This window comes from Cupressus sempervirens, chromosome 3 (assembly GCF_028749045.1).
Source record: "Cupressus sempervirens isolate cs-2001-9-10 chromosome 3, ASM2874904v1, whole genome shotgun sequence".
NCBI lineage: Eukaryota > Viridiplantae > Streptophyta > Pinopsida > Cupressales > Cupressaceae > Cupressus > Cupressus sempervirens.
The window spans coordinates 289,000,501-289,019,013 of record NC_143120.1 but is presented as its reverse complement, the minus strand read 5'-3'; the positions used below and the strand labels follow the sequence as shown (position 1 = coordinate 289,019,013).

The 18,513-nt window shown below is 34.0% G+C and overlaps 1 protein-coding gene across 1 annotated transcript; it reads right to left on the bottom strand.

Annotated features, from left to right (window-relative positions):
- Positions 1–2,977: 2,977 nt before the first annotated feature.
- On the bottom strand, positions 2,978–12,039 carry LOC149566091 (ruBisCO large subunit-binding protein subunit beta, chloroplastic-like). The gene is made up of 15 exons (XM_089819524.1): positions 11,927–12,039; positions 10,359–10,603; positions 10,066–10,191; positions 9,670–9,807; positions 9,304–9,399; positions 8,464–8,706; positions 8,071–8,305; positions 7,654–7,823; positions 7,315–7,392; positions 7,058–7,129; positions 6,025–6,129; positions 5,768–5,860; positions 5,363–5,455; positions 3,487–3,613; positions 2,978–3,374 (listed from the first exon to the last, which is right to left on the bottom strand). The coding sequence occupies exons 2-15, from the start codon at positions 10,590–10,592 to the stop codon at positions 3,361–3,363; spliced, it is 1,824 nt and encodes a 607-aa protein (XP_089675650.1). The 5' UTR covers positions 10,593–10,603; positions 11,927–12,039; the 3' UTR covers positions 2,978–3,360.
- Positions 12,040–18,513: the final 6,474 nt, after the last annotated feature.

The following is an 18,513-nucleotide window of genomic DNA, read 5'->3' as shown; positions in this document are numbered from 1 at the left end:
CACAACAAAAGAGATAAGCCATGTCACCTTACATATCCAAAAATGAGGGTAGACTACTTCAAAGGAGTAATAATATCCCAATAACCACAAACTCCTAAAGGATTGTGCCATGCACTTCATACTCTACCTTCACCATTATAAGAGTACCATACCACAAACAATGGAAGCTATATGCTACCACCTTATATGGCATTCAAAAGGAAAATATGTTGAACAATTTGTGATAAAGATAGAAAGAAGGTTTAGAGAGTACCCAAATCCTCCATTCAAATAATCATTACCCAAACTAATCCAATGCTCCTTTAGTTTATCTAATTGTTATCCTTATAAAACCAAATCTCTATTTATAATAGACGACAATAAAAGATAAAAATGAGTAAACAAGCCATTTTTTCTTATATTCATTTTAAAAATATTTTTCTCAAAATATAAAATTAAAACATTTCATTAAATGATCACAATAGATAATTTTGTAACTTAATTCAGAAATTTTTTTTCAACTCCCATATTTTATTACTATAATTCAATAAATTTACTTAGAATCAAGCTTTTTAACATGGTAATATAATATTTAATTAATTTCAGTAAAATTAACTCACATGAGGGCAACGAGATAGACAACCGAATTTACCTTTTTATTGATTTTATAATTAATTTAAAAAATGTATTACCATACTATTTTCTTTTATTTAATTAAAAAAATCCAATGTAAATAATCCAATCAGCGAGTTAGCCACTGCCACACGTGAGTACATTCCAAATTTTGGAAAATAAATTTTAAATATTTGAATGATAATCATTCAATATTTTTGGATCATTCAATACAATGAGATAATACAATATACATAACAAGTGCGTGTGACAATGACAAATACATGGCATGCATTTGCCATGTAATTTATAATAGCTTAATTAGATAGAATAGTAAAGTTAAAAATTTGGCATAATTTATTATAATTTAATTAATATTATAAAATTTGATTAATTTTTAATTATTTTAAATTACATTTACATTAAAAATTTAATTTTTTATTTTAAAAAAAATTCATAATTAAATTATAATTAAATATAAATGTCATTGTGCTATTATAACTAATTAAGTTGTATATTAAAATATTAATATTTTATTTAAACTAAAAAAATAATATAAAATATTACGAAAAATATTTTATCAAGATAATTGGATAGTGACATATTAGTGATATAATAGTTTTACATAACAAAATATTACATTCTAAAATAATCCGCTCTTATAAGACCCAAATTTATAAGCCAATGAAATTCAAATAAAATAAATTTTAAAATTTTAAAAATTAAAAATCTCTTAAATAAACATTACAAAAAATAAAAACTAAAATTAAAATGAAAATATAGAAAAGTTTAATAACTAGTTAAGTACAACTAACTGCGATAGTATAACCTAGGGCAAAGACAATAACATTTATGCATTGTCACATAGCACAGATTTTTGAGTCGCCAATAATTCAGATCCAAATTCATGTGGAGAGGGAATTACTTAAAGTCATTAACTTACTATGAAAAGATGCTGTACAACTTCTGTTTCTTCCGCGGCCTTTGTGACTAGTTACAGCTCTTCCCATTTAGGTACATTTTTTGTAGATTCCATTTTTGTAAACATCTGAATGCATTGTTCAATCACAAAATCAATGAATCGAAATTTGTTTGTAGCACCACAATGAATCGAAAATGGTCTATCGGGTCATCACATGTGGAAGTTCCACTAATCATAGCTCTTACAAGTATTTAAGACTACAGAATTATGAAACCGTTTAAATTTTGCAACCGAAAATAATGTGATACTACTGTAATCACAAAGAAAGTATTCAGATATGAAGAATATATTAACCCTGGAACAGAATAATCAGTTCTCCGAAATTAGATAATCGAGATTCTATCCTCTATTCTGTCTTGAATATAGCTATGGATACGGATTATGTCTTTAACTGATTCCATTCATATGAAGGCAATGGTAAGATTCACTGTGCTTTGCAGACTACGCATCCGACCGTGCAGGTTAGCCTACAATAAAACCATGTCATCTTCAATCGCGGAAAAAAGGATCAAATCAATTCAACGAGGCAGACGGTTACTAATATTAGAATTTGGTTTGACTGCAACTACTCCAGATGATATAAATCCCTCTTCAAGCTTCAGACATCCCTCATCTAGCTTTCACAATATGGAGCTGAAACGGGGTTATTTCCGATATTTTCTTTAAAACCCACAATTATGAATTTATCATATTCTCTTAGGATTTGATACAAGGAACAATAAAAACTATTTTGTACAGCATTTAAAAGGAAAATGTAGACATCCAAACAAAACGGAAAACCTATTGGGCAGTTGGTTCACGTGAAACTTCAAGTTCTAACAATCCTGCCAGGGTCCAACAATCTGGAGGTATCAATGTATGCAACAAACCCCAAGCAAAATTGGTGGAAAAGCCAAGCCACCCTCGGTTTCTGTTTGGATCCACTACAAACACAACATTACTTGCAATAAAAAAGCAGGGGCATGTGCCCAACTAAACCCATGATACACAAAATTGAAAAACCATGTCAAAAATTACATACCTCATAATCTCAATGGGTTCATTCTTCATAAAGAGTAACATGAGCGGAATAAATCTGCTTATATCATCACAAGTATCCATAGCCCAACCAGGGAAAAATTAGTAAGGTACGAGGTGCCACAGTCCAATGAGACAAAATTGCATTTCAGATACTGATGCATTTGTCCAAAAGTAGGCCTGCTAAAACAACGTTCTACCAATCCAAGATTGCAGCCTAAACTCAAAGCATTGAAAACTCCAAATGGTTGCCACATCCTCAGTGGCATTCAACTACCCTTATGCATGGGAACACGCACTTGGGAAAATAATTGCAGGCACCTATGGGAAGCAACAGGAAAAAAAAGAACAATTCAAGAGGTAACAGCCACCATGAAACACAAAATAGAGTCTATAAATAGAAAACTCATAATTATAAATGGGCTCCTTCAAAAGTAATGGCAAAACCTGCTACTATAAAAAACTGCATCATGTTGAATCATGCATGTATCCATTGTTCAAAATAAAATTAAGAACTCAAATGGTGTTATAACACCACAATTGCCATACAATTTCTCTTCTACGTGAACAATTCCTGCAAAATAATTGCAGATACCAAAACTTTGCTGCTATTCTAAACATGCCGAACTTTCAGCCAATTTTTTAACTCTTCTGGCTGAAGTGTAAAGCTATCAAATATTCTTTTTACATTTGATTAGCCCAATTAATGCCCTCTTCTGGAGGGAGTTATCTTGAACACAAATTTGGTTTTCTTTTGCCAGGTTTTCCCCTTAGTAATCATAACCTGCAGTAGAGACACAGGAAAAACATCAAAAAAAAAAATTTGAAGGCACGATTTCGTACAATCCATCCTAGTACGGATATACTAATGATAAACAAAGAAACCACATACAGACCTGAATTGTCCATTGGATTTCCAGCAGGCATAGCTGGTTCTAGTTCCTTAATTTCAACAACCACAGCATCAGATGTCAAAAATGTCTTTGCCACTGATGCCGCATGCTCCAGGCAACATCTGACCACCTGCTCCAAAGGGTGAAAATTGAGAACAAAGTAGCCATTATAGTACTTTAGACTTGGTGATTACTTTACTGCATAAATAAAGTGCAATACACCAAGAAGCAAGAAGCAAGGAACCCCTCTATACATGTTAAAACTTGCAGACAGTTGCCACTTACAAGACTGTAATGAGCCCAAATCAGAGTAGGACCTGGGGCACACAGTGCTCCTAAGCATGTATTTATAGGTAATTTGGTAGTTTATTTGGTTTTTAATGTTTTGATAAAATTGTGGAGTGCATAGCACCTCTGACTGCTGGGATGGTCATCTTGGTGGACATTTGATTAAATTATGGAGTGCATAGCACCTCTGACTGCTGGGACAATCATCTTGGGAGACATTGCCATCCACAGGGAAGCAAGTCTGCAACTTGCCTTTGTCTACGACTGAGCTCAGGCTAGAATCATTAGCTTCAAAGAGGTGGATAGCTGCAACTGTACCCAGAACAGACAGGAGACTACAAATTGGCCGAGCAACCATTGATCGCAGGAATACAGGGCTTTAGGCTTGTGCCTTCCAACACAAGCTCTATCAGGTATCACCTTGAATCAAATCAAGAAACTCTGTGGCTGAATATGGCTGTAATCAGATGATGTACTCTCAGAAAAGCCTGACAGAAATTGATAGAGATCATCATAAATTGTATGGCCTGTTTTTTATTTCTGCAATAAGTTTTCTAGAGGTAAATCTTTCCAGTTCCAAACAGAGTCTGGGGTTCTGATGCTCAAATGGAACTGAGATTGTTTTTGCTGACGTCTGAATAACGAGACCTAGAAGTATTGATTTCAAAATACTATTTGATATTCATGTCAAGCTTAGATTCCTGAAACTGAAAGTCGATGTTAGAGCAGAACTGTTTTTATGTTATTACCATTGGATTATCTTCTTGTAAAACAAATTCTGGGAAGACATATTGGACACTATTTGATTTTCCTATTAATTGTGTCAATTTGTGTAAGTTTGGGTTAACTATCGATAAGGGATATTTCAAAGAAAACAAAAACCACTAAGATAAAGCATTCTTTATAGACTTGTAAACTAGAATTTTTTGGTATGGTATGGGGTCCCTAAACAGACCTAGCCCCCCTATAATTTTATGGGCTAGCCCCCTATCATTTTATGGGCCCTATAATTTTAGGTAGGTTAGGTATGGTTAGGTGTGGTATGGGCTAGCCCCCTAGCCCCCAGCCTAAAATTTTATGGCCTATCATTTTATGGGGGGCCTACAATTTTATGGTGGGTATGCCTATTATTTTATTGGGCCCCCCAATATAGACTTGTAAACTAACATACATGGTAAATAACCCTATTGTCAACCAAAATGACATTGCAGTACCTATGTTTTTCTGATTGCAGCGACTAATTTATCTTGGTGAGCTTCCTAACAATTTGCAAGCAACTAGTTGCCTGTCATATTATGATAGATATTGGTATTCATTCAATTTCAATATGATACAGTATAATCCCTACCTATGTACAATACACATCATAATTCAGAAAGGGTAGAGGACCTAAGACAATTGGCATCACATCGAACTTAGGCTTGCATTTTCCTTTTCTTTATAAGAAGGGCACTACGCAAATACATAGTCAGCGAACATCCTGATAAACCATATTTGCAAGGACTTAAACGACACTAATTTGCATTAATTTCACCAATTAGAAAATTGAAAAAATAAAAATAAAATACATCAAATGAATATACCACCTTACCTTAGTTGGATCAATAATTCCTGCAGCCATCAAATCTTCATAACCACCTGTAGCAGCATTGTATCCATAATTGGGATTATCATTGGAAAGGACCTGTAAAAAGACAAGGATAGGTCTATCATTTTACTACCATGAAGACTAGAAAAAGCTATTCACATCTAGTGTGACATCCAGTGAAATTGAATAAGATTGTACACCCAGGCACAATGTCAATTTAATTAAATTCAACAGGCTTCATAAGGACTAGAAAGAGCTGTCTGCATTTAGGCTGATATCCAATGAAATTGAACAGGACATACCCAGGCCCAAGAGCTTAAATCAACAAGATTCTATTGAATAGCTGTGAAAGAATTGAGTTTAAATATACTTGATTCTATTCAACAATTTTGAAAGAGTTGTAATAACCTTTTCAATCACAACACTTCCATTTACTCCTGCATTCTTTGCAATTAGTTTCACAGGGTAGCTCAAAGCTCGTTTAACAATACCTGCACCAATCTGCAGACACGAAAGAACCAGCAAATTTCAGAGCCAAATGTTACAAACACATTGCAGAGCTAAGTCTTATATGACAAAGCATTGTCTAAATATCCATTAAGGATGATAAAGCCACTTCCATGCCAACCATACTTGCTTGTGTAGCAAACACAAAATTAAGTTACCTTTTGTTCCTCGTTTTCAAGTGTATCTCTAATAGCATCAACCTTTGCAGCAAGCCTCAAAAGAGCACACCCTCCACCAACAACAATGCCCTCCTCAACAGCTGCCTATTTATAGAAATTAATTAGTGAATTGCTCCAATACAATTACTACTAGTATAGATATCTTAAATAAATCAATCTAAGGAAATGCCGATAGATATCCACTACAAAATGATTAAAATTTAATTTACTATACCCAAAACTATTTATATTTCCTTTTATCTTCATTTACTTTTTTTGCACTAACCTAAAAATTTTATTTTAATTTCTTAAAAAATTGACAATTATATCTCCTACGATCCAAACATTATAATTTTATCAAATATTTAATGTGGTGTTTATCGAATTATTTTTTAAAATATATTTTTGTTTATAATTAAATTTAAAATTTTGACGTGTAGATGGTTGTCAAATTTAACCTTAAATCTATCTAAAGAAATGTCAATAGATATCCACTACATAATAATTATAATTTAATTTACTACATCTAAAATTATTTATATTTCTTTTATCTCCATTTATTTAGTTTTTTTACTAACTTAAGCTTTTTATTTTAATTTCTAAAAAATTGATCATTTAGATCCCCAAATATTATAATTTAAAAAAATATTTTATGTGGTATTTATTAAATTATTTTTAGAAGTATATTATGTTTATAATAAGATATAAACATTTGACATGTAAATGGTTGTCAAATTTAACCTAAAAGAATAACATTAACACACTCACACCATCCCACTCCACCCATTCTGCCATTGTAGAATGCCTATTGGCATTAATAACTTCAATTAATTTGTCATTCTAGAGGGGAGGATCAAAGGATAGTAGACAAAAGAATTAGTCCACTTTACACCATTGGAGAATAGTAGACAAAAGACTGTCATTCCATACACAAACGGCTTAATAGTTAATTTTTGCTAGCATAGGAATTGGCACGGCAGTTTTACACATTTATATCAAATGACAAAGTTATTTACAGAGAAGACTGCCATACCTTTGTAGCATTCAAAGCATCCTCCACTCGTAACTTCTTTTCCTTCAACTCTGTCTCTGTTTGTGCTCCTACCTGTCAATCATACTTCTTATCATCCATCACCTAACTTGGCTCATGCTTATTTATTATCAAAATGATATAGGCAAAATAAAGCGTATCTTAATGAATGATATACATTGACAAAACTTATCTATTACTCAGATGAGTATTTAACAGTGAAACACTACAGAAGACTAGACACATTTCAATAACTTCACCTGTATAACTGCAACTCCCCCAGATAGTTTAGCAATCCTTTCATTCAATTTTTCTTTCTCATAATCTTGCTCAGAAACCTGGAAATAAAGAAAATATTCAATTGACAAATACATTCTACAAGCTAGGTTGACAATAGCACAATTCTCTAATGAGTTATTCTTCGCCAATATATTGATATGCTCAAAAAAAGACCGTGTTAACCACGATGAGATACTAGGTGCAGACAAAGGAGAAATAACATAAAGAAGAAAACTAAAGTGCTCTAATTACAAAGCATAAGACTGTGATAGTCCATGTTAATGCCCGAAGAACACACACACAGAGACAAGAAGGCATACCTCAATCATGCCCCTAATTTGATTCACTCTTCTCTCAACAGCCTCCTGAGTCGTTCCATCACTAACTATTGTTGTTGAATCTTTTGTCAGCACTATCTTGGCAGCAGTTCCCAGAACCTCATTCCCAACAGTGTCAAGGGCCAGCCCCACTTCATCTCTAACGACAGTGCCTGTATTAGAATACATGGTTCAGAAGTTTATATTGTCTATATTACTGAATAACAGATTAGGAGAATGAACTCTGAAATGACATAATCCTAAGCTGACAACTTACTTTTTGCACTCAATTTAAACTCATGGTCAAAATATTAAAAAGGCTACCTCATTATGGCCTATATTAGATAGAAAACTGCCATGATAAATGAATAAGAGACAAAAATTCAGGGTTCACTTGATAATCGTACTACCAAATAATACCTCCAGTCAACACAGCAATGTCATCCAAATACTGACTTTTCCTTTCTCCAAATCCAGGAGCTTTTAAAGCAGCAATCTTTAGTGCACCTCGAAGCCTGTTAACAACAAGGGTAGCCAGGGCTTCTTGCTCGATGTCTTCAGCAATTATTAAGATAGGATAACCACCACGAATTGCATCTTCCAATATGCCAATCATATCTCTTGCATTTGTTATTTTCTTATCAACCAACAAGAGCTGCAGGTTGTAAAGCAAAATAAATTCATTTCTACATAAAGTTGCCTGATTCCTAATACACATGTCCAACCACTCGCTTACAATAGCTAAATGATAAGCACTCATTTTCAAAAAAGGCTAAAAATGGCAAAAATGATTTAGATCCATATATTAGTTACCTTACAATTCTCATACTCTGCTGTCATCTTCTCACTGTCTGTCACAAAATATGGGGAAATATATCCACGGTCGAATTGCATTCCCTCTACAACGTATAAATTATTTTCTGCACTCTTTCCTTCTTCAAGGGTTACTATACCCTTCCTACCAACTTTACTCAAGGCCTCTGCAATCATATTTCCAACTTCATAATTGTTCCCAGCACTTACTGCAGCTACATCTGCTAACTCGCTATCTTCAACCTGCACCATACCAAAAATACAAGGTCTGAAAATCTACAGAAATGGACCATCTGACAGAGGTTCTACAATGTGATAAGAAACCCAGAGCAAATGAACAGTCCATCCCCAATGTAATATGTAGTCTTTCAAGACATAAATAAACAATCATATTTCTTTCAACATACTGGGCAGGAAAATAGACATATAAACATCACTAGATGTGAAGAAACTAAACATTTCATCTGACCAAAGACTAAAGCACCACTCGCAGTAATTCCAATAAGGTCATACAGATATGGACAGGGATACAACTTCCTGCAGACCCCAGATACGAAAAAAAATAGGGTACAACAGTACTTTATCAATATGTATTTCTAACAAATATAATATCAAATGGAACACACAGTACTCTGATGTCATGCATGACACAGTGCTATACATTTGATCTACTGAAGCTCATTGCTATCAGGTGGGCGGACAGGTGCAATGGGGAGGGTAATTAGTTTCCACTAAAATGAAAAAAAAATATAAATTTGTCTGAAGACAACCATCTCATACAGATTGTGAAACAAGCTCAACCAAATAGTCAACACAGTGATCCAAAAAGATAAAATTTACCTCCTTTGAAATAGCTTTTAGTTCTGTAACTAAACCTTTTACAGTCTTGTCAATACCCCTGGTAATCTGAATGGGATTTGCTCCAGCTCCAACAACCTGAACGCAGAAGCCCTTGCCTTCAGCTAATTCTTTTCAAATATCAGATGACTGACCTCTTTCAATGTTTTCTTTATCTTAAACATTGCATAATTATTTGTTTGATTCATATAAAAGGTGTTTTGACAGCATATTGAATCATATGATGATTTATAAAGATTGAGCTGTAGAGTTTAGAATTGAACTTCATCTGCCACATTCTATTTATTTTGTTATTTCTTAATCAAGCTTTGGAAAAGGCACTCTTGGATCCGATACTAGCAAAAGTACCTTTATGCCTTCAGCTATTAAACCTTGTGCAAGAACCACCGATGTGGTAGTTCCATCACCTGCCAAATCATTTGTCTTTGCTGCAGCTTGCCTCACCAACTTGGCTCCAATATTCTCTACAGGATCCTCTAATTCAACCTGTCATAGAGACAACCATTCCTTCACATACTAAATTCTGCATCTAAAATGCACTTGCTGAAAATTTGGTTTCTTGGAAGCTGTTCTTTTTCATATAGCACCTTATTCACAAATTAAACAAGTTAAGTATAAGGTAAAAAATTAATTGACTCTGAAAGACTTATTCTTAAGTTTTCCTAGCCCACACGGGAGACTAATGGGGAAGAGCAAAAAAATGTAAAATGCACAAATACCAACGAACACAAAACCACATCTTACCTCTTTGGCGACAGTCACACCATCATTCACAATTTTTGGTGGACCATATTTACTCTCTAAAACAACGTTTCTGCCTTTTGGACCCAGGGTGACTCCCACAAGATCAGCAAGTTTGTTGACACCCGCCTACAGAAGAAAAACGTCATGCTATCAGAAGCCATATAATTGGACATTGTCGTGTATTTTCAGATATAAGAGTGTGCAAGGTATTAACCCAATACATAAAACAGCTTTACCACAGGGAAACTTCAAGCATACAAAATTTCCTGATAAATAGATGCACATTTTCTAACCTGAAGTTTCTTTGTCGCGGATCCATCCTTGTTGAAGTATAAATCTTTTGCCATAGCCCTTACACTGAGTCCCCGGTCATTCTTCTGTAGTCTCAGAGTTTGCCTTCTACTTAAACCTCGATGGGAAATGGGTGCACAATACTTGCTAGAAGTTGCACTCATCTTCTCTCTTCCAGTGTTGTTGAGAGCTGCAGAAGAGCTGATTCCTTTCATACTGCAGAAAGTTGATGCCATTTTCTATTATCCTGCAAAATTGTAACACTCAGTCATCCCCGTCAACTCTTTCACAATATGTGTGTGTATACGAGCCGAGACAATGCTTCATCTTGTTTTTCTATTAATCCTCGTAACACAACATAGACACAAGCCAGATAAACCAATAGGCCATGTACAGATATATTGGAAAACAAGCCACCATCTTCCATTCAATTTTAAAGCACAGAACCAGAACTCCTTATCACATGTTTTTAATAAGCTTCAATTCACACCTCTAATCCACAAAAATACAAAAGTAAGCCGAATGCTATGAAAATGTATGCACTCTTAACTCCTGAATGCGTCGGACATATTACTAAAACAGCCATTACTCAGACATGAATGATCAGAGCCCAGAAAACCATATCTTACCCAGTTTAAACAGCAGTCGCATACATACAAATGTTCAACCCAATAAGAACGTAGAATAAGTGAAACTGCACACGAGTTATTTTCATGGTAGAAGCATAATGCAGCTGTACACTAACTACGTCACATAATTAGAATAAGCAAACAACATAGGAAAAACACTCGATTAGCATGTAAGCCTAGTTATGGATGGAAAAGACTTCTACTCTCTATCCAAATTAATCCCATTTTCCATTCCCAGTGCTTGGCAAACTCCTTAGACATGCTTCAGAAAATAAGTATTGTGTAGTACTGCGTAGACTCATAATGATCATTCCCCAAAAACTCCTGACCCGTTCAAAACAGAATCCTAAGAAATATGAATACAAAGCCAGAAAATGAGTAAGCAAAAAGGATCCAAACAAATAAAGTACAAATTGTAAAATTAATCCCACAAAACCCTAAACCCTTACAATAACGCTATCGAATAAATCTCATCAAACATATACCGAAATCGTTAAAATCAAGAGCTAGGACATCCCTAGCAGCCAGATACCCAGGGGAACCTTCAGTACCTAAATCTACTTCTCGTTGTTCTAAATAAAACTGTGAGATTTTGATTGCTGCAGCTCAGATTTCTGGAAAAAAGTTGTCTTTCCAAGACACGGAAAAAAAATACATAAGCTCCGGAAGGACCAACAAGGTAGAGTTTACTAGCCAATGACATTATAATATAGCATTACGCAAAAGCATCAAGTTTCCAGATAGGGACGATTCAGATTCATTTCGGAGACTTTGCAGACGTGCTAGGTAAAGGATTGGAGAGTATTCATGGTCAATTTCCTGGACTGATAAATGGGGAAACTTTGCTGTCGTGGGATAACAATTCGGTAGCTTACGGATTTGAATTCTCTCAGTGAAAGCATAGTAAACAGAAAAAAAAACAGAGAAAAAAGAGTTTTTACCTCGTCTAAGTGAACGGCAGCTATAAGACTTCTACCCCTAAACAAATATAGTGTTCGTATAATCTACCGCCTGCAGAAAAACGCTTCAGAGACTAGAGAGAAACTCATGGAACGAAGATAAGGTTGCACAGGAATATTTGTATAGAAGATGCGTTTTCCGATAGATATTTCGAGATGCCCTGAACATTTTGAGTTTTTGTTTGCTAGCATCATTGTTGCTTTAATCAATTGTTAATTGGGGATTATATTGTTATTTAGGGATTTTTCTAGAGACTAAAACATAACTAGGCTAGACTTTCACGATCATTAGCGCTGGAGTAAATAGATTTTACGCTTCATGCACCTGTGTTAGGTAATGGGTAAGGTTAGGTTTGGTTTGGTTTAAAAAGGATTTAGGTAGTTGTATTTGTATTTGTGTTATGAAAATTTTAACATCATTCTTATTATTAGTTCACGGGCATGTTATTAGATGCAATTTTTCGTTTTTTATTTTATTTTGAAGGTCTTAGACATGTTGTTATTGCATTCATTTTATGTAATCATATGCAATTTTTTTTGGTTTTATTTTATCAATTAAGTTTTAGGATTTTTGAACTTCTATGTATGTTTTATAGTTAGAAAATTTTGTTTATATTTATAAAATTAAAATAAAGTAAATAATTTGAATTTTTATTGGTTGTTATTAAAAAGAGCAAGAAGAAAAATCATTTTTTTGAAATTGAATTTTTAAAGAAAATAAAAGATAACTATCAACAACAAGAAATATTGTTTAATACAAAGTTTGTAAAATTTTCATGTATTAAATGTGTATTGATTAGAGAGTTCATTGGTCATTTTTATTGTGTTCTTTGCATCTTCCTTGTTGATCTCTAAGCCTTGTTGCTTATTAGTGTCCAACACTTAGTCATTTTCTAAGCAAGCGTTGGTTGATTATCACTACAACTGAGTCATTCAGAGAAGGTCGAGCTACATAGATTTATTTATATTTCACTACATGTCAAACAAGTCAAAGGTTGTCGAGCACCCTAGTAGAGACCGAGCTACTATACATACCAAGTGAAACATATGGAGATCAAGCGACGTAAAGTAAACTAATGTTAAGTGAGTCTGTACATGTCAAGCCTATAAAAGCCAAGAGACAACATGAATGTTAGTTATGACTGAGCATCAGGAATCAATTGATGAGTAAAATAGTTTTGGCATATGTGTTTGTAATGATACAAACACTTAATCATTTTAACTGACTTCTATGTAACATTCATGGATTTAAGAGACAACTAAGGAGCAAATTATGCCTTTTGTCAGAAGGCATTAATCCCAAGAAAGATAGATTAACCAATCAAAAAATCAAAAAGGTTAAACAACAAAAGAATGAATTTTGGATCGTTGATTATGATCTAAAACCTTGCATGATTGTCTATTTAAGAAGGGATCAAACCCTAAATTAAAAAAGTGAAAAAGAGTGTGAAGGGACATGAAGGAAGATCGTGAAAGCGTGAAAAGGCCAAGGACAAAGCCAGGAAGAATAAGTTCAATACAGAGCAACCTATCAGTGAAGGACATAATAGAACAAATCAGATAAGGAGATTAGGTTTATACATTGAAGAGAGGAGATATGTAATAAGCTTCATAGAGAAAATTGAAGGATTAGGTACTGAGACATTGTTGTATCAAGGAAATTCTCTTAATAGAGTGGTTTTAACATACCTTGTTAAATATCCTAATAGAGTGTGTATTTCATTGTAAGTTTAAATCCTTTGATCAAGGTAGACTTAACAGTCTTGTATTGCTTTTAATTGAGCAGACCCCTCATAGGGTAGATCATCAAAACTTATCAAATTGTAGCCCTAATAAGCAAACTTTGTTGTTGTAGAAGTGAAGGTTTGTGGGTGTCATCCCCACCCTAGTTTTATGTAATATCCCCACTATTAGGGTTAGTTTGGGACTAGTAATTCCTACAAAATAATGGTTAAAATCACAATAATAATAAAACTAACCATATTATGCTACCCTCTAATTTAACCCCAATCTTAATGACATCCCTAGCTCATAGCTACCTCAGCGTCTTTCCGGGAGCACACCCCTTAAGATTCTTCTTGGATGGGCATCCTTTATCCAAGGTCAATCACATTTGCATATATTGACATCATCAAAATATTCTAGCACATTGATTCTCAACCATAGCAAACAATGGAGATCTTAATATCTCATATGCTCCATGCTTCGAGTCTCATTATTCTATATGGTTTTAACCCCATGAGCTAACATAATATTATCCACAAGTATGATTTATTAATATAAATATAATCATAAACATAAGTAAACAAATATAATCCATAAACATACATTTCTTACCTTCTTTTCTTGGTCATGTGGTTTTATCCTTACTCGCCCCTTCAATGAATTATTCCTTCTAGATTATCTAAAATATATTTTTTTGTTTCTTCTTCTCCAAGAGTCACAACCTTTCATAATACAAAATCTTTGAAAAGTCACAACACTTCATAGTTATAATCCTTTTAAAAAGTCACAACACTTCATAACTAAAATCTTTTGGAAAAGTCTTAATACTTTGTAATAAAAAAAAAATTGAATAGTCACAACTATTCATAATTATGACCATTTAAAAGGTTCACATCATTTCAATATCATTGATACCTTTTCAGGAAGTTACTTCCTTATTTTCTTTTTCATATTACTTTCCTCTTCCATTTTTCATTGTTGAACACCCATCTTCTCCTCTTCTTTTTCCCTTTCTCTAAAATAAACTCTCCTCCCTGTTATATCTTAATTTTAAGGAGTCGTGTCTATTTGTTAAACATCTCTTGACTTTTCATTAGATTTAGTTAATTTATATTTTTCTATGTTATATTATTTATTTACTTACTTATTTGTATTTATTATTATTTATTATTAAATTCTTTTTAGAAAGTTAACATACTTTCTACTATATTGTCTCTTGTATTAAATTTTATTTCTTTATTTACTCATTGAAATTTTATTATTTTTTATTTATTTAAAATATCATAGTTAATATTATATCATTGATAATATAGAATAAACTATTATTATTTCTTATTTTTATATTTTTGTATTGGTTTTAATATAATTTTATTATCATTATTTATTTAATAATATTGTATTATCTGATTATTATTAAAATTATATCTTAAAATGACAGCTCACCCTTCCTCAAACTGCTTGTCCTCGAGCAATTAAAATAATTTATTTTATTGAGGTGAAATATATATTTCGTTTAGTCCAAATTCTTAGGTTGTTGTCATGTATACATTTGAATCATTTCTAATAGTCATTAACTTTCTACATTGCTCTTTCATATAAATTATTTTTCTAGATCTTCTTTAACCCTTTAGGATGGCAAGATCATGCTCTAGTACCATTGTAATGTCCTCACTATTAGGGTTAGTTTGAAACACGTAATTCCTATAAAATAATGGTTAGAATCACAATAATAACAAAACTAACTATATTATTTTACCCTCTAATGTAACCCCTATCTTAAGGGCATCTACAAATCGAGCTTCCTAGCTCATAGCTGTGTCATTGTCTTCTTGGGAGCGCACCTCTTAAGATTCTTCATGGATGGGCATCCTCTATCTAAGGCCAATCACATATGCATATGTTGGCATCATCAAATATTCTAGCACATTGATTCTTGGCCATGGCAAACAATGGAGATCTTAATATCTCACACACTCCACACTTGGAGTCTTATTATTCTCTATGGTGTTAACCCCATGAGCTAACACAATATTAAAAACAAGTATGATTCATTAATATAAATAAAATCATAAACATAATCAAACAAATATAATCCCATAAACATACCTTTCTTACCTTCTTTTCTCTGTTCATGTGGTTCTATCCTTAGTTGGCCCTTCAATAAATTATTCCTTCTAGATTATCTCAATTCTATATTTACTTTCTAAAATTCTTTCTTTTTTAATTATAAGGAAAGGATAATTTTATTTTTTTTGGTTCTTCTTTTGCAAGAGTCACAACCTTTCATAATACAAATCCTTTGAAAAGTCACAATACTTCATAGTTATAATCCTTTCGAAAAGTCACAATGCTTCATAACTAAAATCCTTTGGAAAAAGTCTCAATAATTTATAATCATAAAAAATTTGAATAGTCACAACTATTCATAATTATGTGTTAGAATCTGAAAAGATTGATAACCCAGAAAACTAATGCAAAGAATAGATATCTCAACTATGAATGCAAATGATACAAAATCAAAATAGCAACATAGAGTTAATCTCCAAGAGAGTAATGCAAATGCTAGAAGCAAAATAGCATTAAGAGGATGCAAAAGAAATCGATTACAAATACAAGTCAAGTAGCATGCTTATATAGACTAGGAAGAGGGAGGAGGTGGCAACATTAACCAATGAGGAGCAACTATCTATTGGACTAAAGATAGCAAAATATCTTCCTAAGATAGCTAATGGATGCTCACATGTAGGAACATGAAAACTTGCAACCACTTACTAAATAAGACATGCTTTATTAACCTAAGCAAGATTATTAAAAGTGTAGGAAAAACCTAGCAATATAGGGAAAAATAAATAACCCACTAGGAAATTAAAAAAACTACACTAACACCCCCCCATAAGTGAAGCTTAGGTGGATGTAGAAATGGGTCCCAGCAAGTCAGGCCTTATGAGGTACCCATGTACATAAAAGTCCCCTAAAAGGGAGAGAAAAGAGACTCCCCAAAAAGTTAGGACTCTGAGTGAGAGGAAGAGGTCCCCCAAAAAGATGAAGCATCTCGCACCCCCAGCAAAGCTTGCAAGTGAAGGAACTTTTTCTCAGTGAAGGGTTTGGTGAAGATATCAACAATCTACTCAGAAGTCAGACAATAGCAAAGGTCAGTGACATGACCATGGATGAGCTCCCAAATGTAGTGCATGTTTATCTCTATGTGTTTGGTCCGTTGATGATGGACTAGATTTTGTGAGATCTGAATGGCACTCTGGTTGTCATAAAATATGACCGATGGTCATCTAATCTAGATGCCAAACTCAGTGAGAAGATGTTGAAGCTAAATGGCCTCGGTGGCAACATTCACAGTGCCCTGATACTCAGCCTCACTAAAAGATAGAGCAATAGCATATTGCTTTTTTCTCGACCAACAAATAGGACCTGAACCAAGTGAGAAGTTGTAACTTGAAGTAGACTTGCAATCTTGAGAATCACCTGCCCAATCTAAATCTGTGTATCTCACCGAATCAAGCTCAATACCTGTTGCATAGTGAACCCCATAATTGTGAGAACCCTAAATGTAGTGAAGGATCCACTTGGCTACTTTCCAATGCAGCTCATGAGGCTCCTACATGAATTGAGAGACCATGCCTACAACATATGAGATGTTAGGTCTCATATGAGTAAGATAAATGAGACTCCCAACAAGTTAGTGATACAAGGTGCCATCAACAAGTGGAGAAGAACACTAAGCCTCAAGTTTGACTCCAGAAAGGAAGGGAGTCAGAGCAAGCTTACAGTTAGCCATATGAAACCTCAAGAGTAAATCTAGAGCATACTTGGATTGTGTGATGGTGATCCCGAAAGGAGACTGAAAGATCTCAATCCTAAGAAAATAATGCAACAAGCCCAAGTCAGTCATCAAAAAATTGTCTTGAAGGGCAACTTTGATAGCCTTAATGGTGTGTGAAGAACTTCCTATAATCAGCAAGTCATCAACATACAAAACCAAAAATAGGAGTGAATCACCCTGTTGCAGAATGTAGACATTAGGATCAGAATAGCACTGAGTGAACCCAACTAATAGAAGGAAGGAGTCCATCTTGGCATACTAGGCCCGAGGAGCTTGTTTAAGGCCATAAAGAGACTTTTGAAGATGACACACAAGTGAAGAATCTTGAAGGAAACCCTATGGCTACTCCATGTAGATCTCCTCATGAAGGTCACTATGAAGAAAAGCACTCTTCACATCCATCTAATGTACTTCCCAGCGATTAGCTATGGCAATGGCAAGAACAAGTCGAATGAAGTTCATTTGGGCAACTGGCACAAAAGTCTCAGAGTAATCAATTTCAGGAACCTCAGAGAATCCTTTGGTGACCAAGCAAGCCTTATGTTTGTCAACTGATCCATCTGTTGCAAATTTTGTCCGATAGATCCACTTACATTGAACAAGTTTTCTTCTCTTAAGAAGAGGGTCAAGATCCCAAGTGTGGTTCTACATCAAGGAACTATACTCTTCCTGCATAGTTGTATCCCACTCAAGAATACTAGAAGCCTCATGAAAGGACTATGGATCTGAAGTAGTAGCAATGAAGAGATGTGGAGCATCTTGGAATTGTGAACAAGTCTTCCTGGTGTCTGATGGATGCCCAACCCAATCACCTGCAGACTATAAGGTCTGTCTAGCCCAAAGTGAACCTAAAGATAGAGAATATGGAGGGGAATCATTAACTTCTGAATGATGACTAGGAGAGGAAGGAGGTGAGTTCTTTGAATCACTCTCTACATTAGAAGTGGAGGTAGAAGACTACTCAGGTGAATCTAACTCATCAAAAGATCTGTCATGTATTCAAAGT

Coding starts and splice junctions, on each gene's coding strand:
- LOC149566091 (XM_089819524.1), bottom strand. CDS start 10,592: ATGGCATCAACTTTCTGCAGTATGAAAGGAATCAGCTCTTCTGCAGCT. Junction 9,400..9,669: donor TAATAGCTGAAGGCATAAAG/GTACTTTTGCTA, acceptor TTCTGCGTTCAG/GTTGTTGGAGCTGGAGCAAA. Junction 7,393..7,653: donor AAATTAGGGGCATGATTGAG/GTATGCCTTCTT, acceptor CTTTATTTCCAG/GTTTCTGAGCAAGATTATGA.